Source organism: Phyllostomus hastatus, unplaced genomic scaffold, assembly GCF_019186645.2.
Source record: "Phyllostomus hastatus isolate PE091 unplaced genomic scaffold, TTU_PhHast_1.1 phas_contig_495, whole genome shotgun sequence".
NCBI lineage: Eukaryota > Metazoa > Chordata > Mammalia > Chiroptera > Phyllostomidae > Phyllostomus > Phyllostomus hastatus.
This window is the reverse complement of record NW_025333895.1, coordinates 706,421-732,934: the sequence shown is the minus strand read 5'-3', so window position 1 is coordinate 732,934 and position 26,514 is coordinate 706,421. Positions and strand designations below refer to the sequence as shown.

At 43.9% G+C, this 26,514-nt stretch overlaps 2 protein-coding genes across 8 annotated transcripts in view; one reads left to right on the top strand and one right to left on the bottom strand.

Annotated features, from left to right (window-relative positions):
* Positions 1-10,612: 10,612 nt before the first annotated feature.
* LOC123823319 (vegetative cell wall protein gp1-like) lies at positions 10,613-13,369 on the bottom strand. Its single transcript, XM_045845906.1, has 3 exons — positions 13,310-13,369; positions 11,783-12,738; positions 10,613-11,636 (listed from the first exon to the last, which is right to left on the bottom strand). Exons 1-3 carry the CDS (start codon positions 13,367-13,369, stop codon positions 10,613-10,615), a joined length of 2,040 nt encoding a protein of 679 aa, XP_045701862.1.
* Positions 10,856-26,514, top strand: part of LOC123823592 (spermatid perinuclear RNA binding protein) — a 137,944-nt gene continuing 122,285 nt past the window's right edge. For 5 of the 7 annotated variants that reach the window (XM_045846511.1, XM_045846509.1, XM_045846510.1 and 2 more), the window contains exon 1: positions 10,856-11,015. The gene's annotated coding sequence lies outside the window, so the exon portion shown is untranslated. Of the gene's footprint in view, positions 11,016-25,819; positions 25,906-26,514 lie in introns of all 7 variants that reach the window. The other 2 variants (XM_045846506.1, XM_045846508.1) reach the window with 2 other exon arrangements.

Genomic DNA, 26,514 nt, shown 5'->3' with positions numbered 1-26,514 from the left:
GAAAGCTTGCAGGTTTCATCCCCAGTCCGGGCACATACTTAGGTTGCAGGTTCAATCCCCAGTTGGGGTGTGTATGGGAGGCAACCAAGAGATGTTTCTCTCTCACATTGACCTTTCTCTATCTCTCAAATCAATAAACATATCCTCAGGTGAGGATTAAAAAACCCCAATTGCTGTGAGAAGTCCAAGACATGTGAAGAGGCACATACATGTAGTCCAGTGGATGTTCAGCTGAGCTCCCAGCCAGCAGCCAGTGTGAGTGCACCATCTTGGCTGTTCAGCCCTGCTGAGCCTTCAGGTGAACTTGGCCCCAGCAGACATCTGTCTGCCATTGTGTGAGAGACCCCAAGGGAGAATCACCCACCTATAGCCAGTCCGCCTCCATGACCGTGAGAGATAACAATATATTGTTTTAAGACAGCAGGTTTTAGGGTGATTTGTTACACGTCAGTAACTAACCAGAATATCCTCTATTGTCATCAGTCTTTGCTAACGCCAGGCACTGGGCTAGGTATTTCTCATTTTAATGCTCATGACAACTTAGAGATAAGTATTATTATTTTCCTTTTGGAAGATGAAGCAATGCTCAGAGAGGTTCCAGAATTGGCCACATACAGCTCAAGCACGTGTCCCAAAGGGGCTACAGCTGGACACATTGCTGTCATGCAACTCATTTCCTTCCTTCCAACCTTGCCCCTCCCCTTGAGCACTGGCACTCAGAGAGTGGGCCCACACCGCCCAAGCTTGCAGCCTGAAATGCCCGGTACGGCCTTTGTCTGTCCACTGTGTGGGAATGAGAACGGCCTAGACCCTGAGAGTCAGGAGACCTGGAGCCGAGTCCCAGCTCAGCCACTAACTCACTGTCTGACTTTAGGCAAGTCACTTGCCCTCTCTGGGCTTTAGTTTACTTTTCTGAGAATAAGGGAATTGGGCTAGATCACTGCTTCTCAGACCTGAGTAGCATACTAGTTCCTTTTAAAAACTTGCATGGTGAAAATTTCCAAAGAGACCCAGGTGCAGTGAGTACAGTGAAACTTCATGCTCTTCATCCAGTTTCAGTGGTCATTTCCATCTTGCCAGGCTTTAATCGATGGCCCCATCTTTTTGTTGTTACTATGACATCATATCATCCCACCCCTAAATGAGGGTTACCAGACTCAGCAAGTGAAAATATGGGATGGTCGGTTAAATCTGATAACAACAAGCGACTTTTTAGTGTAAGTATGTCCTGTGCGACTTTGTATTTTATCTTGCATCCCCACCCCAAATACTTCAGTGTGCGGTTTTATAAAGGAAGATTTTGTTACATAACTACTGGACCATCATGACAGCTAACATCACCGACAATAATTCCGTAATAGTGTCTAGTATGTAGTTCGGATCCAAATTTCCATGATTGCCCGAAAAATGTCTTGTTACTAGCAGTATGTTGAAGTCGCTTTTAATGCAGAGTCCCTTCTCCTGTAATCCCACTTTCCTTTTTCTTATTGAAGTAACTGGGTCAGTTGTCCCTAGCAGAGTCCGCATTCTAAATTTGGCTGATTGCTTCCTTATGGTGTCATTTACTCGTAGCTGCAGGGCCAGGGGTGCCCAACCTTTTGGCGTCTCTGGGCTACACTGGAAGAAGAAGAGTTGTTTTGAGCCACATATTAAATATACCAACACTAATGAAAACAAACAAAAAATATCTCATAACGTTTTAACTAAGTTTACAATTTTGTGTTGGGCCACATTCATAGCCACCTGGGCCGCACGCAACCCACAGGCCATGGGTTGGACAGCCCTGCCTAGGTCCTGTACTTCCTGCGGATGCTAAGTCTCATTAAAGGCTTCATTGGATTCAGGCTAAAGCTTTCTGGCCGGGACAGAGATGCAGTGTATTTCAGAATGCATTTGATCAGGAGACACAGAACGTGTGTTCATCTCACTCTCAGTGAAGCTCACATTTGTCAGAGGGTTTAAGGAATGACACCCTTATTTCTTCCTTGAAAAGTTTCCTGTCGATTCTTCATTCCAAGGTTTTACCACACATTGATGATTGTTGTCTAAATCAGGTTTATTGTTAGGGTTTGCAAAATGGTAACGGTCTAATTTTAATATTCCTTCTGACTTATTAGCTGAAATTCTACTGTGTAAGAAACTTTTCCTTAGCCTCTAGGGCCGGTTGGGTCCCCTGAAATACAGTGCGTAATGGAAAGCAGAATAAATGCTTAATTCTGTTTTTTTTAAGGAAACCACCCAGTTCTTATGAAATTTCTAGGAGAGAATTGAATAGCAATGTTGATAGTTACCACTCAGATTTAAAATTGTTTTTTACTTAACATGTTTGATATTATACTTGTAACTCTTTTGTCTTGAAAATCTTGGATTCTAACAACATTGGTGTAATTACTAAAATGTTTTATCCCATGATACACGTTTTTTAAAAGCAGTACTAAAATTATTACTAAGAGTAAGACTGCTGAGAGAAGTTGAAGATTTCCTTGTTGTCTCCCTGCCCCATCCTTAGAATACGTCTCAGGGAAGATGTGTGGTCCAAAACACTTTGTTTTAAGGGTAGTTGGATTAATTCGTGTTTTTTTTCTGTGTGGTCATGTTGTCAACTTCATATTCATACTTTCGCTTATTTTTCATTTTAGGGATTATTTTAAAACTTACGTGATTTAATGATTTAAATATTTACATGGATCATGTGACGTCAAAGCCACAGCTCTCTAACAAGGCTCATTCAGAGAAGCTGTATTTGTAATCCTTTCCATCTACTCTGTTCTCTCTCTTCCCTAAAGAAGCCCTATTTTTAAAATTTTTAAAAAGATTTTACTTATTTATTTATTTTTAGAGAAAGGAGAAGGGAGGGAGAAAGAGAGAAACATCAGTTGGTTGCCTCTCACACACCCCCAGCTGGAGACCCATGACCCAAACATGTGCCCTGACTGGGAATCCAACCAGCAGCTATAGGTTTGCAGGCCCGGCGCTCAGTCCATCGAGCCACACCAGCCAGGGCTACGGGAAAGTCCTTTTAAAGCTTGGTTTCTCAACCCCAGCACTACTGGCATGTTGGGCCAGAGGATCCCTTGTTATGGGGGAGTGTGTGGCTCCTGTCTCTTGTAGGATGTTCAGCAGCATCCCTGGTCCTTGCCCGCTGGGTGCCAGTTACAACTAAAAGTTCCTCCAGACATCACTGAATGCCCTGGGTAGGGGGTGGGGCGCAAAAGTACTCCTAGGTCAGAATCACTGTGTTAAGGGAAACAATTTCTTACTGGCTTGACAATTGGATGCCCAGTCTAAGATGTCTGCGTTTAAGGTGAAACTCGTCACGTTAGGCAATCATGTCACACCAACGTGAGAACTAAATTTTGGGTGTCAGGGTTCATTTACAAGGTGGTTGTCCCAGGGATCCAGAATATGCTTCTATTATTATTATTATTATTATTAGTAGTAGTAGTAGTAGTAGTAGCAGGAGCAGTAGTAGTAGATTGTAACTGAAACCAAGACACACATTTAGAAAGTACTCTTAGAGAACTTGTGGGCCTTGAAAATATGTCCACCTAGAGACCCAGACACCTCAGCACTTTCCCTGTGTTGCAGAATACTAGGCCTGGGTGATTTTGGAAATCCTTCCTGCTGTCTGAAGCCTTTCTTATTCTAGAAGTCTAGAAGCTGGGTTTTCAAACCGGGGTGGACAGCACAGTGATTGAGAGCACCGAGCTGAATCCCAGGTCTTCAACTTACCAGCGCTACGATGTAGTACAATGTACTTACCTTCCCAGAGCCTCAGTCCCCTCAACTATCAATGAAGATGAAAATTGTACTTGCTTCATAGGATCATTTCAAGGATTAAAGACATAATGCATGTTAAGTGCATACTATACTGTGCTTATAATAAGTGCTTAATAAATGTTGGCTGTTAGTATCATCACCACCAGGTCTAGTGACACATCACCACTGGTGGTGTGCCAGGAAATACTTGGGGCATCAGGATAGATAAGGAGTCTCTTCATAGAGGGTGAATTTATTACAAGAAGAGTTAGAAAAATAGCCTTTGAATTTTTCTCATAAAGGGAAGTAATTGAAAACATTATTTTCATGTTAAAACAAGCATGGAAATAAATGGTGAAATTTGCATGGATTTTAAAGATAAATGGTGAGACTTCAAAAGAAATTTTATGCTTGAGGATGATGAATCTGGGCCTCGTCCCCAGACCTCCAGGGAGACTCTCTCAGGCTCCTCTGATGGAGAGACTTTGGTGGGACAGTTTCACCAGAAGCTCTGGGCTATTTTGTATTTGGACTAATAGAAATTTGATATTCAATAATAGAAATTAGGTATTAGGAGGGCCCTGGCCAGGTGGCTCAGTTCGTTAGAGCACATTGTCCAGACACTCCAAGGTTGCAGGTTAGATCCCTGGTCAGGGTACATCCAAGAATCAACCAATGGCCCTAGCTGGTGTGGCTCAGTGGATTGAACGCAGGCCTGCAAATCAAAGGGTTTCCAGTTCGATTCCTAGTCAGGGCACATGCCTGGGTTTCGGGCCAGGTCCTTAGTAGGCAGCGCGCAAGAGGCAACCACACATTGATGTTTCTCTCCCTCTTTTTCTCCCACCCTTCCCTTCTCTAAAAATAAATAAATAAATAAAATATTAAAAAAGGAAGAATCAACCAATGAATGCATAAGTAAGTGGAACAACAAATCAATGTTTTTTTCTTCTCTCTGACCCCCTTCCTCTCTCTCTTTCTCAAATCAATAAAAAAAAGAAACTAGATGTTAGAAGAACTTCTGTAGCAATTGGGGAATTCCTGACCAGGAATCCCTGTTCTTCTTGTCCATTCCTCTTTATCAAAATTGCTTTAAGATTTGTTTCCCAGGAAGAGGAATGGGAAAATTTGCTGGGTATTCATTCAATAAATATTTGTTAAGTGACTATTATATGCCTGGCACCAATCTATGGGATCCAAAGAAAACAAACACATATTCTGCGCATGTGAAACCTTCAGACTACCGATCATTCAGTATTAGTTAGTAGCTATCACAACCTCAATAAGAGAACTGAACTGGGAAACAGTAGGGAGAATAGGTTTGGGGTTTAGAGGAGAGAGCTGGCAGTTAATGGACAGTGGAGAGGCACGTGAATCATCCAAACAGAGCCTGTGAATAGGCTGTTGAATGGGAGTCCAGAGCTGTAGTTCTCACCTGGGGCTTTTAGACGCTTGCAGGGGAGTCTGGGTAGTCATAATGACACTGAGGGGAAGCCAGGACTGCTAGAGGCCTTGCAATGCGTGGACAGTATTGCACAACTTTCGAACGTCACACTGAACATTTATGTAGGTGAAAGTCCTGCATACAGTTATCTGCGCCTGATCACTGCGTTCATTTTTGATATAAAGACGAAGCATGTTCTAACATGATTTTAATATTCCAGGAAGGCAATCCTTTGCAAAGTGAATAAAGATTATACCTTGTTGTATTCAGACTCGACCGAGAGTTATTTACCATTTCACAAAATTGTGTCAGCAGCAGCAATTCTGCTGTGGTATTCGCAGTCTCCAATCGGCATCTGTAGCTGTTGGTTTTGAGTCAGTGCTTCTCAAATGGTAAGATGTGGGTGATTACCTGGCTGTCGTCCCTCCCTCTCACTTTCCCTCCCTCCCTCCCTTCATTTTTTCCTAAAAAATGGAAGAGTCTGTCTGGATAATAATGGAAAGAATCCAGCAGGGAAGGAGAGGCTGAGCATACCAGAGGGGGCAGATTAGGAGCAGAGTTCCTGACAGAGCAGGAAAGGAGGGCATCTAGGCACAGTCAAAGGACCTGGTCTTCATTGAGAGGACTGGAGAGAATGGCTGGAGGCGCAGGGAGATGTAGAAACATGACGGCAGGACGTCGAGGGATGTCACATCCCCTCTGTCCCACCCCGACCCACACAGGACTAGGCCACCTTTCTGTCTTCAGCTTCTTTCTATAAAATTGGCCTATGGCCGGCCAAGGAGTGGGAAAATGAAAACCAGGGAGACCATATCGAACTCTCTACCTCCCAGGGCAAGTGCTTTGGGAAATAATATACAAGTAAGTTATCATCATTATTACTATTACTAATTGTTGTGATTGTTTTTCTAGGTCAACACTGACCAATAGGACTTTCTGCAATGATGGAAATGTTTCATATCAGTTTCAGTCACTATGGTAGTCACTAGCCACGTGTAGCTATGGCATACTTAAAACATGCCTACTGCAACCGAGGAACTGAATTTTAAATTTTATTTAATTTTAATTGATTTAAAGGTAAGCAGCCACATGTGGCTGGTGTCTACTGCATTGGACGGTGGAACGCGATGTGTTTTCTTCCTCTGTCTCAATGTGGTTCTTCAAAGATGTCATTTGGGGCCAAGAACCCTGGACTAAGGAGTCAGACCAGAGTTCAGTCTCAGCTGGGCCCTTTCTGGCCTTGGTGACTTCGGGCAACTCTCCTCCTCCTCTGGGCCTTAATGCCCCCTGTTTTCTTCTCGTTAGTGGGGAGATGGGAGGGTCAAATGAGCTAAGGGCGTGAAAGACTGTGCTCCTCATGCAGCGGGGCCAGTTCACCTCCTGTTACCAGGTGCCTTTTGTGAGAACCGCACAGCACTGGGCCGAGGACATGCTCCTCAGACGCCTCCTCAGACAACCTTTGACAGCCCTGCCTTTCCTGCTGTTGGCTGCTCCCTTCTCTGCAGGCTATTCAAGATTATTTGATTAATGTACATCTCTCCCACTGACCTCTCACCCCATGAGGGTAGGGCTGCATAGCTGTTTGCTTGCTTTTGGATCCCTAGGGACTAGTACATAGTAGGCTCTCTGTAAATGTTTGTGCAATGAATGGATGGAACAGGAAGTGCCAGTGTTTGAGTTTAGGTGTGATTTCAACACTCACTGAGCTCTAGAGCTTTACGGGATCTGTTACCTTTCCCTATTTATAACGGTGGAACTACTGGAGAAGAGCCACATATTTAACAAAAGGGATTGGCTTGATTAAATGATTCTTAAGATACAACATTATGCAGAAGAGTATTCAGTGACATAAAGAGGTGTGTTTACGTTATACTGTAAGTGAAAAAAATCAAAACTGAAGTTGTACTATAATCTCACTTGGTAAAAGTTATTTATATGCATAGGAAAAGTTGGCAACAATAGATACAAATATTAACAGTGATACTATTGCTGGGTGGGATTAGGAAGTAATACTTTTATTATTTTTTCCCTAAAACATCTATTTGATTTTTTTTTAAAATGTATTTCATACATCCAGTAAAAGCAAAAATAGAGAGACAGAAGGTAGATTAGTGGTTGCCTATGGATGGGGATGAGAATGGGGATTAACAATAAATAGATATGAGGCATTTTGTGGGGAATTTGTAAAATGTCTAAAACTGATTTATATTGACATTGTTTTACTTGGTAAAGTTACTAAGTCTTTGACTTGTACACTTGAAATGTGTGAATTTTATGATTATTAAATATACCTCAATAAAAATTGTAAAGATGCATTATACAATGAGATCTGTCCAGAAAGTATCTAGCCATGTAATATTAAAAATAGAGAGATTTATTGAAGAAGATACAAGGAACATTGTACACAGGACAATGACGCCTCAGTCCCCTTTAAAGTAGGCACCTTGGGGCCTCACACAGTTCTCCCAGAGTCTCTTCCAATGTTCAAAACACTCTGCAGAATTCTTTGTTGGAGTCTCCATCAGCTGCCTCTTCGTATTTTTCTGAATCTTATTGATGGTCTGAAATCTCTTCCCTTTCAAAGGTGATTGTAGTTTTGGGAAAAGCCAGAAGTCAAAGGGTGCCAAATCTGGGCTGTAGGGAGGCTGAGTCACCTGCGTGATTTGGTGTTTCACCAAAAAACTCTGCACGAGACATGATACATGAGTGGACGCATTGTCATGATGAAGCTGCCAGTCACCAGTTGCCCATAGCTGTGGCCTTCTGAATCATCCAAATAGTGTCTGTGGAGGAATGTTTAAGCTTAACACAAAATTTTATGCAGATTTGTTGCTGTACTCAGTCATTTTGAATGCGATGGCCACACAGTATGCATGCTCACTCAACAGTGTCTACCATCCCCACTGTCTAATACAGTGAAGTTGTCATTGTTCATGCATGCGCATTTCAGTCCATTTCCCTTGGCTTCCAGGTTATATCAATGTTGCACAAACCTTTCTTATTGTATCAACAATGGCTGGACTTTTGCCCTGGCTGGTGTGGCTCAGTGGCTAAGTGCTGGCTTGCGAATCAAAGGGTCGCTGGTTCAATTCCCAGTCTAGGGCACATGCCTGGGTTGCAGGCCAGGTCCCCTGTAGGGGGTGCGCAAGAGGCAACCACATTGCCTCTCTCCCTCTTGATATTTCTCTCCCTCTTTCTCCCTCCCTTCTCCTCTCTAAAAAATAAATAAATAAAATCTTTGAAAAACAAAAACAATGGTTGGATTTTTCTGGACAGACTTCATCGTGTAGGTAGTCTTAATAAAGATAAAACAGAAATATTTAAAGTCTCCAATCCCACACCCAATTCTACTTTCCAGGCATAACAGTAGTAATTGGCATTACTCCTTTCTAACCTTTTTCTATGCAGAATCCAAGAATTAGATACACATTATAAATACATAATTTTCTTCAACCCTCTTCTTTCTCTGGACATACATTGTAGGACATGGAAAAACTTAACAGTAGATGCCCTGAGAGGTGGGATTAGGGGTAGAGGGAGTTAAGTGGGGAGTCAGGTAGAAAGGGAGAGGCACTTGAAATTCTAATTTTCTTTACTTTTGTATCCTTTCCATGATTTTGTCAGGGATGTTTAGAGTTATAAACTCAACAAAGATATTGGAATAAGAGATAGCATTGAATGCTTAATGCTGTGCAGTCTTCCTGTTTAAATTTTTTTTTATAATTTTACTCAGTGCCAGGCACCACACTGAGTGCCTGAGATATATTGTCTCATTGAATGCTTGTAACGATTCTATGAAGTATGCGGTGTTATGGTCCTACTTGATAAATGAGGAACCTGTGACCTAGACTGATTTTCTGAGGTCCCACAGCTGGTGTGCACTGGACCCAGACCTTTACTCCATGGCCTCTCTCCTCCCTCTGGCAGAATCATGTTCTTTCTACAAAGCCCAGCTTTAATGATCTCATCTCATGTACTTGTGTAGTGCCCCCTAACCCACTCAGGTAGAGAGATGACCCTGTCCTCAAGGTGCTTACAGTTCAGGGAGGAGACAGACAGCTGAACAATTACAATGTTGCACCACAGAACACGTGTTTTAATGGGCTATGTGCAAAGCAAAGGAGTTGTCAGACAGGGTGTCTGAGGCAGCCAAGGAGCTCCTGAGAATGTTCCGAGTTGACTGATAAGAACCCCAAGGACTTTTTTAGGAGTGTTAACAGAAAAGTGTGGGTGGTGGGAGGTGAGGAGAGGGTGTAGAAAGGGATTTGGGGCTCAAAAGGCTCAGAAATGTTACAGACCTGGGCACTCCGGCAACTACAGTTGTGAAGTTCTGTGCAGCTGCAGGGTTTAAAATGGCCTGAAGGAGGGGCAAAGGGAGAGATGGGCACCTTTAAACTTAAGGCCAGATCACCAAAGCTTTGTAAGTTGAGTTAGAGTGTTTACACTTTATTCTGTGAATGGAGCAGAAATGTTAAAATATTTGAATCTGGTGTGTTAGAAAAAGAGGAAGGGGCCTGGAGTGGGTTGTTCTTAGAGATCCCTCCGGGACCCCTAGCTCTCCCAACACTGTGTGGTCAGGTCATTTCTGCCCCAGGCTGGGAATTCCTTTAGGGCAAGGACTTGTCTCAACCACTTTTGCATCCTAGCACCCAGCACAGCACCTGGCATACAGCAGGTACTCAGTAAAGGCTGAACTGGCAGAATGTTAGGTGCCACGAATGTGCTGGCTAGTGACTCTGTAAATAAAAAGCAAGTCTTCCTATCTTCCTCAGAACCGCCTGGTAGTGATCAGCCAAAGTCTGATCCAACTATAAAGAGGTCAGAGAGGCCCTGGTCCCAAACTCAATGCGGGGTGGGGGGTGGGGGCTCTGTTCGGGAAGGAAGGAGAGGTGGTTACTTAGTAAGCTGCAACTTCTTTTCAGCGGCTGCTGTGCACTAGGAGAATTCATACCTATTGTCTCTTCAACAGTTCTTAAACTGGAATCATTGTCTCAGTTTCCCCGACCAAGAAACTGAGGATCAGAGTGGTTCTGTAATTGGTCAAGGTCACACAGCTGGTAAGTGTAAGAGGGGCGGAGGCTGGGATCCAACCTTTCAACAAGTCAAAAGCCATTGGCTTCCCCTCCTCCACCTGGGGAGGCACTGTGGCACCTGCTCCGTTTGCATAGCCGCTGGGGTTGGGGGGCACCCCGCTCTGGGAAGTAGGGACTTGGAACCGGTTCGCCGCGGCGGCCGGGAGCCGCTCCCAGATTCAGAAGTTACGAAGTTTCCGTGGTCTTCGCTCGCTTCCCTGCGCAGCTCGTCACCGCTCCGCAGCAGCTACGCCGCTAGCGCAGCGGGGCTCAGGTGCTGCAGCGGGCGGGGGCCTGGCGCAGGGAAGAAGGCGGGGACGCAGTTTACGTAAGCGTCCCCTCACAGGTGCATGCAGCCGCCATCAGCGTGTGCTCCCTGCGCGTCCCCAGGTGCGCCGTTGGCGCAGGCGGCGGCGCGGCACCGTGGCAGCGGGCGCTGGCCGGTGCTCTCAGGTGCGGCAGAGTGCGCGTGGAGGGGGCGCGCGGCGAGCGAGGGGGCGGGCTTTCCGTTCCCCAGCAGCCGCGGGGCCCGCCCCCCGGCCCGGCCAATGGGCGCGCTCGGCGGCGTCACGTGCCCGCCGCCGCTGCCGCCGAAGAGGAGACCGGAGCCGCGAGCGCCACCAGGGCAGCAGCCGCCGCAGCCGCCGCCGCTGGGTTGAGGAGCTGGAGACGCGGGCTGACGAGGTGGCGGCGGCGGCGGAGCGGGAGCGGGGACCGGGCGCGGGCAGAGCGCGGCGGCGCGGGTAGGCTGCGGCGGCGGGGCAGGCGCCTGCGCGGCGGGCCGTCCCGGGCGGGCGGGCGGGCGGCGGTTAAGGCGGCGGTTGAGGCGGTTGGCGGAGCCGGCCCGGGCCCCGCATTGTTTGTTGTGCGTCCTTAGCAGCGGCGGCGGCGGCCGGGGAGCAGAGCGATCCCGGCCCCCGGGGCTCCGGCATTGTGGCCGCCGCCGCCGCCGCGGCGCCCCGGCCGCCTCGCACAAGGGCAGCGGGCAGCCTCCCTCACCTTCGTGGGGACGGGGCGCCGGCCCCCGCGAGGGGAGGGTGTGGACCGTGCGGGGCGCCGGCGCGGGGGCCTGGGCGAGAGAGCGAGCGCGGGGCAGGTGCTGGAGGACGTTGGGGACGGGGCTGGGGGCGCGGCGGGCGGGGGCGCCCGGGGGCGCGGTCGGGTCTGCGGGGGACGCGGGGTGCAGGGCGTCCCGCGAGCGCCGGGGCCTTCGGCCGGGCCGGGCGTGTGCGCGAGGGACGGAGGGCGTCCCGGCGGGCGGGGGCCGCGCCCGGGGGTCGGGGTGGGCCGGGCGGGCGTGACGCGGAGGGGAGGCTGGGGATTCGCGGCCCCGGGAGTGGGGGACGCGGGCGTCCCGGCCCGGGCTGCGCGTGAAGGGCAGGGGTGGGGGCAGGTGCGGCGGGGACCGCCGGGCGGGCGCGCGGGGAGCGCCGAGGAGGGGTCCGCGCGGGGGGCCGGGGGGCCGGGGGGCCGGAGCGGCGGGGAAGGGGAGGAGGGAGGGCGGGCGGGCGGGCGCGAGGGGTCGCCCCGCGGTGGTGCGGCCGCCGAGGGCGCTGGGGAGGAGGCGTGTGCGAGGTAGGCCCGGAGGCTTGGGCAGCCCCGGGGGGAGGCGTGCGGGGAGCCCCGAGGGCGGCGGGGCGCTGGGCGGGCCGGGGACGGACGGGGCGCCCGTGGGGGGACGGGGCAGGTGCCCGTCTGGGGAGGTGCTGGGGGGGGCGGGCGGGGGCGGGGAGCGGCCGGAGTTTGAGGAGTTTGGGAGGGAGGTGGGGACGGTGGGGCAGGTGGTGGGGCGGAGGGAGGACGGCGTGTGGGCCGAAGGTGAGCAGGGCGCTCACGCAGCGGCAGCGGGACGAGCGGCTGGCGTGGAGGATGTCCTCGCTGGGGGGAGCATGGAGGGGGTCCGGGAGCAGAAGAGGGCGACTTTGGAGTGGGGGTCGTCGGCGGGGACGGGTGGAGCGCGCGTGAGATGGGGGGGCCTGAGCGGTCGGGGTGATGTTGTTGGAGCGGCAGGTGAGCCGTGGGGACAGGTGGAAGGAAGAGTTCCTGAGCGGGAGGCGTGGGGGGAGTTGGGGAGGGCGAGCGGGGTGGTGTGTGTTTAAGGAGATGGGCGGCGGGCGGCGGCGGGGCAGGTTGCGGGGGAAGGTGCGCGCGCCTGGAGGACGGCGTGCGGAGGGAGCGAAGCGCCGGTTTGGGGTGCGGGATTTTGTCTGGTAGAGACGAGCGGGCCGGCAGCAGCGGAGGGAAGGGAGGGAGGGAGACGAGATACGTGGGGGGAGAGCAGGTAGAGGAAGGCGTGGTACCTGTAAGGGGCTGAGGGAGGGGCGAGGTGGAGAGGTGTGTGGGTCCGTCTGTGGCTAGACCCGGGTAGGCTGTCTGTTGAGTGGGGGGTGGGGGTGGGGGAAGTAGGATCCCCAGGTGAAGGGCAGAAATGGCTGCGCAGGTGAAGAGAATTAGGAAAACAGGTTGCTTTAAGAAGTGGGGAAGGAGCAGGGTGCTGAAGTGGGGGAGAGATTGGAAAACTTTGAGTCTTCAGAGATTAAAGAGGCCAACATTCAGGTTGCTGGAAGTATAATGAAGGGCAGAGTGCAGAAGTTGGGAAAAAATCTAAAGGGAGGGGATTAAATCGTAGGTTTAGAGAAACTGGAGAGTGTGTGGATCGTGGAATGACGGCAATGGAATACGGAGGACATTCATTCTTGTACCGCATCTGGAAGTTCATGCTTCTGGGATCAGGGAGATCATGAAGGCTGGTTTCACTTCCAGAACCCAGTGGATGAGGAAGGGATAAGCGAGGGCTGAGGACGCATTCCTGGGTTTGGAGGAGGTGGGTGGTGGGGTATTGTACTAGCACATTGCCCTGATGAGTGAGCAGATAGAAGAGGCAGGCAGGGTCAGCAGGAGTACGCTGAGTGTGAATAGAAATAGGATTGCAGCAGGTGTGGGGCAGGTGGTTTTGTGACGATACCGCAACAGAGCAGGGCCCCTGTCACATCAGGAACATTCAAGGGCTGTGTATTAGGGAGGAAGGGTTGGATACCTTGGTGCAGTGTCTCAGATATCCTGGTGCTTTTTGGGTAACAGGGCAGTTTTCAGACATTGCGTGATGTAATACCTGAGTCCTGTTCTAGAGGCACACGCCGGTAATCAACACATCCAGCACCCAGAAGTGGCAGGAACTTTCCTTCAGGATGTGAATAGCTGATCTTGGGATGTCAGCTTTTTTCCCCAAATAGTTCAAGTAAAATTTAATTGGAGGCTTTTGGATTTTCTGGTATTTTGATTTGAGTTGGGGAGTGTAGTGTTAGCTTTACTGAGGAAAGACTCATCTGGGGTTGTGTCGACATAGGGCCATCGGCTTGCCAAACACATAGGAAATAACCCTTAAGGGTTTGAGCACAGACTTTTCAATGCAGATCTCAATCAGTGTTGTGTGGCTTGTGTTAGATTCTTTGAGGTTTGGAAGGATTAAGGAGCTGCTTTGAGACTTTGATTCTAGGGGTTTTTAGACTCTTGGAAAATGATTTCCCCTTTGACAGTTGAAAATTCAGTCTTGTCAGATTTTGCAAAAAAATTTATCATGTTGTAGAAATAACTTCAAGTAGTGTAATGTGGTACCTAGTACGTTTCAAATAAAAGGTCTGCTTTGGTGCATTGGGAAGCTTTCTGGGTTGATTAGCTTTCTTTTGTTTAGGAAGTATTTTAATGCAGCCATTATAAGTATGTTCAAATAATAAGTTTGAGTGTAAGTGGGAATCTTGTCTAAACCTAATGAGGGCTGAGCAGAACAGCACATTTTAAGTAATTTGAAAATATAAATAAACTGGAAGCTAATAATTTTTGAAATGCAAATTTGAAGTGTATTATGAAGGCAGCAAAATAATACTGTGAAGGCACTGCTGTAAGATTTCATTTTTGGAGGGAAAAGCTTTTAGGGTATAATATGCCTTTGACTGAAACTCTTAGCAGTAGTCTAGGGCCATACCACCCTGAATGCGCCCAGTCTCATCTGAAACTCTTAGCAGTATTTTGCGATTTAACATATGTAACAAATATAATTACGAGTAGCACGTCTGGTCTGACCCCTTTGGCTCCCTGGCAGATAATTTGAGTAGTTGGATATGAGATGAATAGAGTGACCTTTGAAAATTCTGTCCAGTGTGGCTTTTGTTTTCTCTTGTGTGTTTTAAGTTCATTGTGTTCATTTTAATGATTTGGGGCAAGCAATACTTTCTTCCTCAGAATACTCAATTCTGGCATAATGTTCCGATCATATGTATTGTTCTGTGAAGTTCTGTGGTTCGAGATAGTTGTAGGCACTTCAAAATACTATGCTGTTTATGAACCAAGGAAAGAAGGTTATTTAGATTTTGTAGGCTAAATAATTGGGTCTGGTTTTATTTTCACTGATGCTTGCTGGACAAGATACTTAATCCCTTTGTGCTTGTTTCTCCTCCAGAAACCTGACTCTCTATCTACCTCCCATGAGAATTGAGATGGTTTATATAAAACAAGTTTAAGTCTTTCAGGTAGATTAGAACTATGTAAAAATGGAGAAGAGATGTTACTTCTTTAGTCTCTTTTTTTCCTTTAAACCTGGTCAAATAATTAGTACTTCAGATTTTGACATTAAATAGGTTAATTTGTAGCGAGGAACTTGGATAGAGGTGAAACTTGTGTGACTATCAGAGATGTCTGTGAATTGAACTTTGTTCATTCTTTCCTCTACTGTCTGCTTACCTTTCCTTGCTCATTTCTGCAGCCGACTGTTGTCTTTCCGTTCTTGTGTAGAGCAGAAGCTTGTGACAGACATTCTGGGTTCTAGCTGTAGCCCAAGATTATTTCTAAGCCTGAACTTCCAGAGACAGAGTATTTCTATCACTTAGTGAATTCAGTTATTAAATCAGGCATAATAAACACAATATATTTTTCTGTGTATTTTGCAGAAAAGTGATTAATTCTGAATGACTAGAACAGAAAAACTGCTATCCCCTCTAGTGACATTAAGCCCCCTTCTTCAGATTTATTGAATGCTTTTTCCCTTGTTAAGTTTTAGTTGTTAAATATTACTCATCTATTTGATATTTCCAAGCCCATTGACAGGCTGTGCTCTATTTAAGGGGGAATGAATTTTAAATGCTTTTTAAATGTTGTTTGGTTTATTAGTTGTAAAGAGCCTCCAGATGCTGGTGACGATAGATACTGCAAAAATGTAAATAGTAAGTTGCTTTATTAGACATTAATTTGCTTGAGCTTGGTAACACACTGCCCTGATAGTTTTTCTGTGCCAGCTGATCTACGTACTCCTACAGAACACGTTGTGGACACCATTACCCATCTCTCTGCTCTTCTGCTTTTCATTCTGCTTATTGGAAAACTGGATTGTTTTGAAAATTCGTTTAGCTGTGGAAAAACTTTCTGACAGGTAGTTATGAGAGGCTTTGTAATACAGTCTAATTTTGTAAAACTGTTTATTGAGAGATGTAAGTTAAATTTGTGTCAATCAAAACAGAAAGGAATAATGAGGCCCGATTAATGGTGTTAAAATATTTATTTAATAAAAGTATTTAAGTGTTTGAGCCAGAAAGCTCTGCAGATCTTTAACTTTTAGGTCTTGTGTTGAACAGTGGGGTGACCAGATGACCTCATTGGTCACTCTCATGCCTGGTTTGAGTTTTTCTTGTCCTGAGGGTCACGTGTTTCATTTTTGAGAAGTATGGTGTCAATTTCACAAAAGACAGTATAGATATGTGTTGCTAATGAATGAAGCAGTCCTAAATTTTAGTTACTTCATATTCAAATTCTCTTAACTTCTGACATAACTAACACTATGTGGAACGTCTGCTTTTGTTAACTTTAGCACACTTCAAAAGGGCACAGTTGATTATATCAGTGATAAAGTCACAGGATTGCATTGTGTGACTTCATGGTTCATTTCCATTTGAAAAGTGAGAATTCTGCAGCAGGTTGTGTAACAAATCCTGAGGTGTTTCTGGGTCATGGGTAAGATGTAGTTTCTTACTGCACCTGCAGAATCTCCTGTTCTTTGCAGTTTTCCAGGTGCCAGAGCTTTTCACAATATGCTATTGAGCAGATCAACATTTTGTTTATGAATTGAATTTAACCATATTAATGCTATTGACATAAAAGAAATAGTGTTTTAAAGTATGCTTTTTAACCTGTTTTGCCAGTTTCATCCAGCAAACATGCACTGACTTTAGGCTCAAAGGTGTGTTATGTGCCAGACCTGAGATTTCTTAGTAGGGCTCAATATATATATATATTTTGAGTGAAGAATAGATTATTCTGTAGGTAGATAGGCCCTTAATGTGAAAATGAAGTCTATAACTTTGATCACCTGTGTTCAGTCAGCCTAAATGAAAAGCAGTACATTCTAAGACAGCTGGAAAGGTGATCTGATAAAGAAGTGGTTTGTTTTTAAAAAAGTTAAGATGGAGGCAGTTCATTCTTACGATGTTTCTAATTCCAAGTAAGTCTGAAATTCCTCAAACATTGCAAGTAATCGTAGGCTTTTGTACAGCTTAGGCAAAGAGCATTTTAACTTAAGGAAGTATTAGATATTGACTGGGTAGCTCTTAATTAAGTGACTTTAGACAACTTAGTTTTAGTCAAGGAAAGCTGGTGAAGTAGGGGAGAAAGGTGTTGCAACTTTGATAATGTAGGTTAGCAGCTGGCGAGTATAAACATCTGGAGCCCTTAGTATGCATATTTTCAGTTGTTTTTGGAGTAAGCTGTAAATAAGCTTTTAATGTCAAGGTTAGCATGGAAGGACAAATTTCAAACATTAGTGATGAGGCTTTTAAAAACATGGTATCTTTAAAAGTATTAACTCATGCTTTCTGATATGCCAGCTTTGTGGTAAATGTGGAACTAGACAAAATTGGCTTTTGAAATTAGTCAATATTATTGTTTAGCAGTGTTCTTTATTGCTAGAGCTCAGGGTTCACATACCGGAACTTTAGTCACTATGACAGCTATGTAATGTAGGGGGATAACAGAGTTTTACATTTGGAGAAATGGAGGCACAAAGACTTGACTCCAGACCAGAGTTATACAGGCTTTCAGAACACCCCTTCAGGAGTTGTATCTCAAGTACTCATTAGTCCCTGAATGTGGCAAGGTAGGTTGATGGCTGGGCACATTTGAAACCTGCCTCTTTGAGTTGAGCCCTTGAGTATGTACAAGTCATTTCAAAGACTGACAGGAAAAAAGCCTGTCCTTCCTACGAAATTTGGTCCTAGGGTTACGCAATAGCAAAAATTCTGAGGAAAGTCTCTTTATAGGTATGCCCAGAGATGACCCTGTGTAACCTTGGTCTCTGTATTGCGTAGTAGAAGAATGTTTTGACACTAGAAGACTTGGCTTCTTGGAGGTCTGATTCTACTGTTTACTAGTTGTAGATCTCTCCTTCCTCGTATAAAATTGGAATAAAACCTCTAATATACAGAGTTACAGGGAGGATTAAAGAAGATAAGAAAATTGTAAACTGTGAAGCACATAACATTTTTTTAAAGGGAGGATTGAGCAGAAATTAAGTGTAGGCTTTGAAGTAATTGAACTTAAAAGGACCTGGGTTTTTATTTTTTATCATTGCATTTTCAAATGTGCTTAAAAGAGAAATGGTACAGTAAACTTTCACATACCTGTCAACTCCACAGCAGTTACCAGCACTTGGCTATTCTTTCATCTGTTCCTTGCTTACAATTACTTTTTGTTGTTTTTGCTGGAATATTAACAGCAAATCTTGGGCATCATATACTTTCATCCATAAATACTTCAATATGTATTTCTAACAGATAAGAACCTAAAAAATAACTTTTACCCCCCCACAATGAACAATTTTTCTAATCCTCAGAGGAGCTGTGTTTGAAACAGCTCTACAACTCATCAGGTTTGTGTCTTAATCAAATTACTAGCTCTCGCTGAGCTTCTGGTTTCTTATCTGTAACATAAAGATGATACCTTATGAATTTATTTTGAGCTTAAATGAAATAATATATAAAATGCTTAACATGAAGATTCTCAGTAAATGACCCAGCCTGTCTTCTGAGCCTTCTAAGGCATGTGAGTAAGAACTATGGGCTGCCCTCCTCCCTTCTTTAGTATCATAAAGAGTAACATTACTCTGGAATCATTGCCCACTAACCTAGTGAAATTTCTCTTCATTAGGCCAGTTGACTTCTAAGTTCTACAATATAACAGTTAAAATCATATCCATTCTCCCCCTTATCCTGCAACGTTATGCTGCTGTCTACTGTCCCATTTCAATCAGCATGAGTCTGGTTTTTTTTTTTTTAAACCCTTTCTTGACCACATCGTCTCTTCTAGCTACAATCCAGTTTTTCACCTTGAAAAAGCTGTTTCTAGTCATCTTCAGTTCTCCCTTTCTCTTCTGAACCTATTCTAATGAGACTTTCAGCTCCATCCCTCTACGAAGAGTGCTCTCATCAGAACCACAAAGTTTAATTCTTACTTGACCTATTGACAGCATCTGTTGCAGTGGATGCCTCCTTCTTTGAAATACTCTTCTGCTGTGGTTTCTAGGACACCACACTCGGCTGCTTTTCCTCCTACTTCCTTGTCTTCTCCTCAGTCTCCTTTGGTTCTTCCTCATTACTCCTACCTTTTAATCCTGGACCATCCCCATGGAATCTCTGCTCTTCATTCTCATTCTCTCGGTGATCCTGTCTCATCTCACAGATTTCAATACCATGTATGTGCTGATGACTCCCAATTTTTTATCTCTGAGACTCCGGGCTCGTATGTCCTACTGTATATTCAGATTATATTATTTTATTGGCATCTCAAACCAAACTTCTCCCCAAACCAAACTCCTGATCTTTACCCTGCCCCATCTTCCCTCTGCCTGTCTTGTAGTCTTCCACATCTTAGTAAACAGTAAATAGCATCTTCCTCCATCTTTCCACTTGCTCATCCAGAACTTGGAATCATGCCTGACTCTCTTTCACTTACCACATCTGAGCCATCAGGACGTCTTGCCAGTTCTGTCATCAAAATATAACCAGACTCTGATCACTTTTTATCACCTTTAGTGATTTAAGTCTCCATGAGCTTTTCTGAGTTATTAAAGTAACCTTTTTTGCTCTTGCCCCTCACAATCTGTTCTGAGTACAATAGCAGGAGTGATCCTTTGAAAAGGTAAGTCAGGTTTTTGTCTCCATGGTCAGAACTCTCCGATGATACCTCATCTTGCTTAGAGTAAAAAGCCAAGTCTGTCAAAGTCCTTATATGCTTGGATCCCTTTTTTTCCCCTCTCTGACCTCATTATTCTTAACTTTTTGCTTAGTCCATTCTGGCCACAGTGGCTGCCTTGCTGTTTCTTAACATGTCAGGCATATTCCTGTCTCAAGTCTCTTGCATTTGCTCTTTGCCCCGCCTGAGGATGCTGTTTCTCAGATCTGTGTGGCTCCATCTTCTGTAGATCTTTGTGCATATCTCCTCTTTCCAGGGAGGCCTTCCCCCACCACCTTATGGAAAGGGCAGCTCCTCCTTTGTCAGCCCTTCCCGGGCTCCCTTTTCCACCCTCCTCTTCTCCATACCGTTTAAACCATTTGTCTTATAATATATTTTGCTGTTTTATTTTGTTTAGTGCCTTTTCCCTTTACTAGAGTATAAGCTCCATTAAGGCAAGGATTAATGTTGGTTTTGTATTCTGTGCCTGACACTAAGTAGGCACTTGCATATTTGTTGAATGAGTTGTTCTTTTGTTAGTTGTAGTCTGTTGCTCTGTAAAGGATGCAATAGCTGTAGTGTTTTGTTAGAGAATACTATGCACCTTGAAGTCTGTGGTGTATTTATTCCTGTATCTCTTCATGAGTATCTTTTCTTAAGACTTCTGGTAGGCTTTATTGTTAATTTTTCACCATGAGTTTGAGTCCTTATGTACTGTGCATAATCTATGCTGCATTGAAGGATACAGATAAAGTATACATAGACTCTGGCCTTTAAGAGCTTACAGTCTGTCGGGAAGTGATGGATGGAGGTACACACACACATACCTCCCCCCAAAAAAGAAAGTTATTTATAAAAAAATTGTGCATTTATTCTTATGTGTTTAAACTTCAGGCACCTTCAAAGTATTCTCCATTTGCTGCAATATACCTATCGAGATGTTTTTCCCCTGCTCACAACATTTTTTGAACTCACTGATTTTGATGCCTTTTAGTGCTTCTGTTTTTTTGTTTCACCTCAGTAGCAAAATGTTTCCCTTTGAGGACTTCTTTCATCTGGGGAAACAAAAGTTGCTTGAGTGTGATCTGGTGAATAGGGAGGGTGGGGAAACGGGTCATGCCGTTTTTGGTCAAAACCTGCCGAACACTCAGCTCAGTGTGGGCAGGTGCACTCATAAATCACCTATCATGAAATGGGCAAACACGTAGAAAGAGTCTTACAAAAAACATCACTCAAGCCCAATGCAGCCTCTCACAGCAACGTCAGCTGGTGCGTCGATAGGGATGCATTCCTGGAACACTCACCTAGTGGGGGAAGCCTGGGCTACTAGGGGCCTGCCCTCCAGAAGATAGTTCCAGCTTTTTGGGTGTTGTGTGTGTGTGTGTGTGTGTGTGTGTGTATAAAATCTCTGAACTACTTACATATATATATATAGGTAATATATTTACCTACATATATACACAGAGATATTTACATATTTATAAGTAGATGTAAGTACTTATATACATGTGTATATATAAATATACTTATATTTATAAATTATATATGCAAGTACTTAAGAGATAAAATGGTCTAGGAAGTCAAAAGAACAAGAAATTATTTCCAGGTTAAGGATACTAAGGAAGAGACTTCAGAGAGAATGTGGATTGTGATATCTGTGCTGAGCCAGAGAGAATAAGTGGGATTAGACGCTGAGAAAATGGGGAAGAGAACTCCACATGGAGGGGATAGAAATGCCTTAGCAAAGTAAGAATGCTCAAGATTGCTCTTTGAAAGAACAGGCAGTTCACTTAGTTAAAGGAAGGGAACGTGGACGGGCTTGGTAGAGTGTAAGTTTGCAGAGGAATGTTGGAACCACGGATGGAGGGCCTTGAATGTCAGAAGGAGGAATCCAAACTTGGGTCTGTCAACAGTGAGGCTTCTGTGAAAGGTTTTTGAGCAAAAGTGTAGGGATGACATTATTAGGGCTGTCTATGAATTCTACAACTTTGTGTAAAAAGAGAAGCTGAAATGAATACACTGATTAAGATAATGTTGAGTAGTTTGAGGAAAAAAGTGATAAAGGTAGTAGAAATGGGTATAGAAAGGATACCTTGGAACTAATGAAACTTGGTAACTTATTGTGAGCAACAAATCTACTAGGTTTCAAGCCTAGTCCATCAGGCACCTGGGGAACCCAAGAGAATTGGGATCGAGAGGCAGATAGATTTTATTTATTTATTCTCAGAGAGAGGGGAAGGGAGGGAGAAAGAGAGGGAGAGAAACATCGATTGGTTGCCTCTTGCACATGCCCTGACTGGGGACTGGCCCGCAACCTAGGCCTGTGCCCTGACTTGGGAATTGAACCGACAACCTTTCGCTTTCTGGGACGATGCCCAGCCAACCTGACCTATCCCAGTCAGGGCAAGTTTAGTTTAGTTTTGATAACTGAGTTTGCAAGTGTGGTGGTGACATCCAGGTGATGCTTGTTCTAATGAAGAGAAAATCAGGAATTTTTTGGAAAGGTTGAGCATCTGTGGCTTTATGCCTTCATACAGCTGACTCCCAGAAGGAGAAGTGAGACTTAATTGCCAAATCTATTAATGAGGTCTGAATCTAGACAGTTGATTTGGGAAACTTCCGATAAGAAATCCAAACTTTTCTTTTGATTTGTAAGTGGTTCCACTTGTTTTACTAAATTTGTTAGATAAATTGCGCTGTGTTGTAAAGCCCTTCATGTGTTCTCAGCAGCTTGATACAACTTAAGTGTTATCCTTTGAGCTTCCCATTGGCTATGGATATCTAAGCACTGTTTGTCTTATTTCTTGAAACTGATAGATCAGAGTCCCATCTATTCACTTCATCACTGTTGAGGTCACTGTAATCATGCCATACTTTCTTTTGCCCCTTAGGACTTAGAGGCACATTGGAGGAAGACAAACCTTCTACCCTAATTAATGGTAGTTAAGGTGTTTGTTGCCATAACATTTCTTTAACAACTTGCACTAAACAAAGTGCCAGAAGATACCAGAGGATTTAACTTCTATTCCAGACAAATTCAAGAATAGATTAAGGTTGTTTTGGATTAATATATACTGTTTAGCGCCTTGTAGCAGAAGTTTTTAACCTAAAGATTATTTGCAAAATAATGTTCATTAATGTATGTAATTTTTATGTATAGGCTATCTAATGATGCATTATATTTTTACATTTAACGCTTTTTTAATAGTTGAATAAAAAGACACTTAGTTTATTAGTTAAAATTTTATAGTTCTCACCAGCTTGGTTTAGAATAGTGACCTTGAACTTAACCACATTAGTTATCTCTGACAAAGTCTTTTTCTTTGTGCTTAGCTCATAATGTCAGTGAATGATTTTTGCACTGACATTATAGGGTCTGCTTTTTGTTTCCAGTAAACAGCAGTAGGAGCAGTTACCTTGAAACAAGAAAATTTTCCATTTTAGAATAACTTTTATTTTCAGCTCACTGGAGGTGTGGTGGTGTTTCGTTTGTCAGATTTAGCATATATTGTAGTCAAAAAAATGTTTTTTAATCTATGCAGTTTTATTGCCACATAAATTAGTTTGCAAAGACTATAAAGTGTAACATCTTAAACTTGTGAGGAACCTGTCAGAATCTTTTGGCCCTGCTTTGGTCTTTGATAGTTGTGGAGCTTAAGGAGTACCTAGAGTAGTTGAGGGATTTATCCAAAATAACACACCTAACTAGTGGCAGAGTTGGGATGTGAAATGTGGGTATCTTGACCTCCAGGCTCGGATGCCTTCCGCCATGTCAGGCTGTTTTCTTAGAAACATGGACCAGAAAACTTTGAATAAACTCAGTTTGACTGGTCACATCGCTGGCACCAAATGATGTTCAGTAGGAACAATTAGGATATTTTTTCCTCATTCCTTCTTTTATTTTTATTTTTTTATCCTCACCCGAGAGCATCTCTCCATTGCTTCTAGAGAGAGAAGAGGGTGGGGGAGGGAAGAAAGGGAAGAGAGAAAGAGAGAGAAACCTTGATTTGTGGCCTTCTTGCATGCACCCTGACCCAGCATTGAACCCACAACCTGGATATGTGCCTTGTCTGGGAATTAAACCCATGACCTTTCAGTCTGTGGGAGACACTCCAACCGACTGAGCCATACCTGTGACGGCCCTCATTCCATCTGAAAATTGATTTTTTAGATTAACCACTTTAAACTGAACAATTTAGTGACATTTTTAGTATAGTCACAATGTTGAGCAACTAAAGCCCCTGACCCATTAAGCAGTTTGAAAAAATTTTTAAGCAATTAAAATAAGAATCTTTATGACAAGGTCAGTGATAGCAGGTTTGTATTATAGGCCACCTCTAGTGATCTGTCCCGTCTCTGATTCCCAGTGAGATGAAGAGAGAATCCTCATTATTATTTAGTAGCAAACATGTTGCTTATAAACATTGGCAACATTACAAAAGAAAGTGTCAGGTACATAATGATTAAGAGTACTAAATACAGGCATGCATTATGCAAATTATCTCTAATCTTCATACTAGCCTTTCAGAATGGCTACTACATTTCAGATAATAAAGCTAAACCTAGTTCAGTAAGTCTAGAATCACTTCACTGGTAATTTGTGCACCTGGGGTTTGAATCCATGTCTGGTTGGTTCCAAAAGTTAGGTCTTCTCTTCATTAAATCTGAGGACTTAGTATAGCTACTGTACTAGCAGGACAGTGCCAGGGGTGTCCAACCTGTGACAAATGGGCCACATGCAGCCCAGGATGGCTGTGAACGCAGCCCAGTACAAAATTGTAAATTTACTTAAAACATTATGAGATTTTTTTTTTTTTTGATGACGTATTGCAATGTATTTAGCGTGTGGCCCAACCAGCTCAGAGCTGCCACAAGGTTGGGCACCTCTGAAAGGGGAGTTGAGTTTGCTGGTGCTAATAGTATCTGTAGTATTAGCCACTCTCTCCTGACCAGTTATGACCTGTATTCTGTAGGGGAAAAGCTAAAATAGGAAATAACCTTTGGAAGTTTCTAATGGACATAATTACAAACAGAAGAAATTGCAATGTAGCTTCTGAGATTTGCTCTTAAAAGTTCTGTTTTTTCTTCCCATTTATTTTTAGTGAATTGTTCTTTGATTTTAAAATCATACATTCATTTATTTGATTGAGTAGTTAATGATTAGTCTTAACAGTACTGGAACTTGGTTGAATTCCCATATTGAGATACTTTTAAAAAGTGGTGGCTTGCTTCCAATGAAGAAGAACTCAAATTCAAGGATTTTGTAATTACACTTTGCCCCTATTAAAAAGCAAAGTTCATTTTAGCTTTTTTAAAGTTTGAGAACTTTTAGTAGGCCAGTTTTCAGTATTTCTTGGAAAGTGGCTAGAAGTCACCTTATAAACCTTGTGATTTTCCTACTCTGCTTTGACTGACACCACGTTATCTTCTCAGTAACAGACACTGGAGTAACTTGTTTCAGTGTGCTGGGGTTGGGGTAAGAAGATGGTGTCACATAAAGAACAGCTTCCTGGCTACTTTCAACAAGAGAGATCTTTCCAGGTTTTGTGTAGCAGTAGCAGCCATCTCATATGTTCAGAGTGTAAGTGTATTGATAGTTACCCAAAGAAATAATAGATTTTTGACAGTGACCTTGTGACTTTTGCTAATGTCTAAACAGTACATACTTCCATAAGTAGATTTTAAGCTTTTAAAAACTTTTATTTGAAATTTAAAACATGTCCTTGTAACTTGGCTCAAATATTACCCATTATTTTTCTGTTCTGACCTAGAGATGGGGTGTCATTCTCTCTAGAATCAGCAGAAATGTGTCACGAAAAGTACAGGCTTTGGTGTTGGTGAGGTAGTTTCAGATCCGTTCTCTGCTGCTTGCTAGCTGGAAGACTTTCTTCACCTTTTGAAGTGAATGTAGTACCTCACAGCTCTGCAGAATGTGATGTCTTTAAAGGGCTCAGCACAGTGTCCAGCACGTGCAATTATAAATTGTGTTCAAATTGTAGCTGTTGTAGGAAGACTAAATCTTGGTGGTCTAGACAAATATCAACAATGCAAATACAGAAAAACCTTGTTTTATATTGTTTACTGTCCTACAGTCAGTCAGTACATTTCTTCTTAGATTTTGTGTGTGTATGTGCATGCTGGAGTTGCCATGTGTTAGTTTTCACCGTTTCCTGCAGCTTACCCTCCTTTTCTCAGAAGTGCTTGGCAAATATCTCCATTGAGTATTGTATAATTTATCTCAAAAGAATAAGTGGTGCTTCCTATACAAGCTAATGAAGGGGCATTTGCTCCCCGTAGCAATCTTTTAGTAAGGTGTTTCTGTGTTGCTTGCTAACAGGTTCTTACCCCCTTCTGAGAGGTTTACTTGCTGAATGCCCAAGCTTACTTTAAAGAAGGAAGCTCTGGTTGCCTGGTATGAAGGAGGTACGCAATACCTGTTTATTATTGTTTATAGTATGTCTTATGATGATTGTTGATATTAAAGCATGAAAAAATATATCCTATTCTGTTGGTTTTACTCATTAGTTCCTCACTACTTGTATCACTTGTTTTGATCAGCAAAGTATACAATAGGCCTTTTACTCTAGTGGGGTTGAGGTTGTGATGAATCATAATCCAAGAATATCAGCTATGGATGGGACTTTGGATATCAGCTCCACTAACCCCTCCTGTCTTATAGATGAGAAAACTGGCTGTGAGAAGTTGTGACTTGCTCAAGGACACAGAATAAGTGTCAGGTCTGGTTTCCAGTCTGGTGTTGGGAAGGCACCTGGTAGAATGGAGAGAGCTCTGGACTGTGGAGTCACACAGTTCCGATTTTCGGTGTTGATTCCACCATTTACTGTGTGACCTTCAGCAAGTACATCTGAATCTCATTCTTGCTGTTGTGCTTTGTTTCCAGGGTCTTGAGGATTATGAGATAATGTGGGAAAGCACAGTGCCTGACATGTGCCATGGGCTCAGCAACTGCTGTCTGTTATGTTGTGCTGTTTTTCCTGATTACTTAAAACAGGTCATATGGCTGAGTGATTA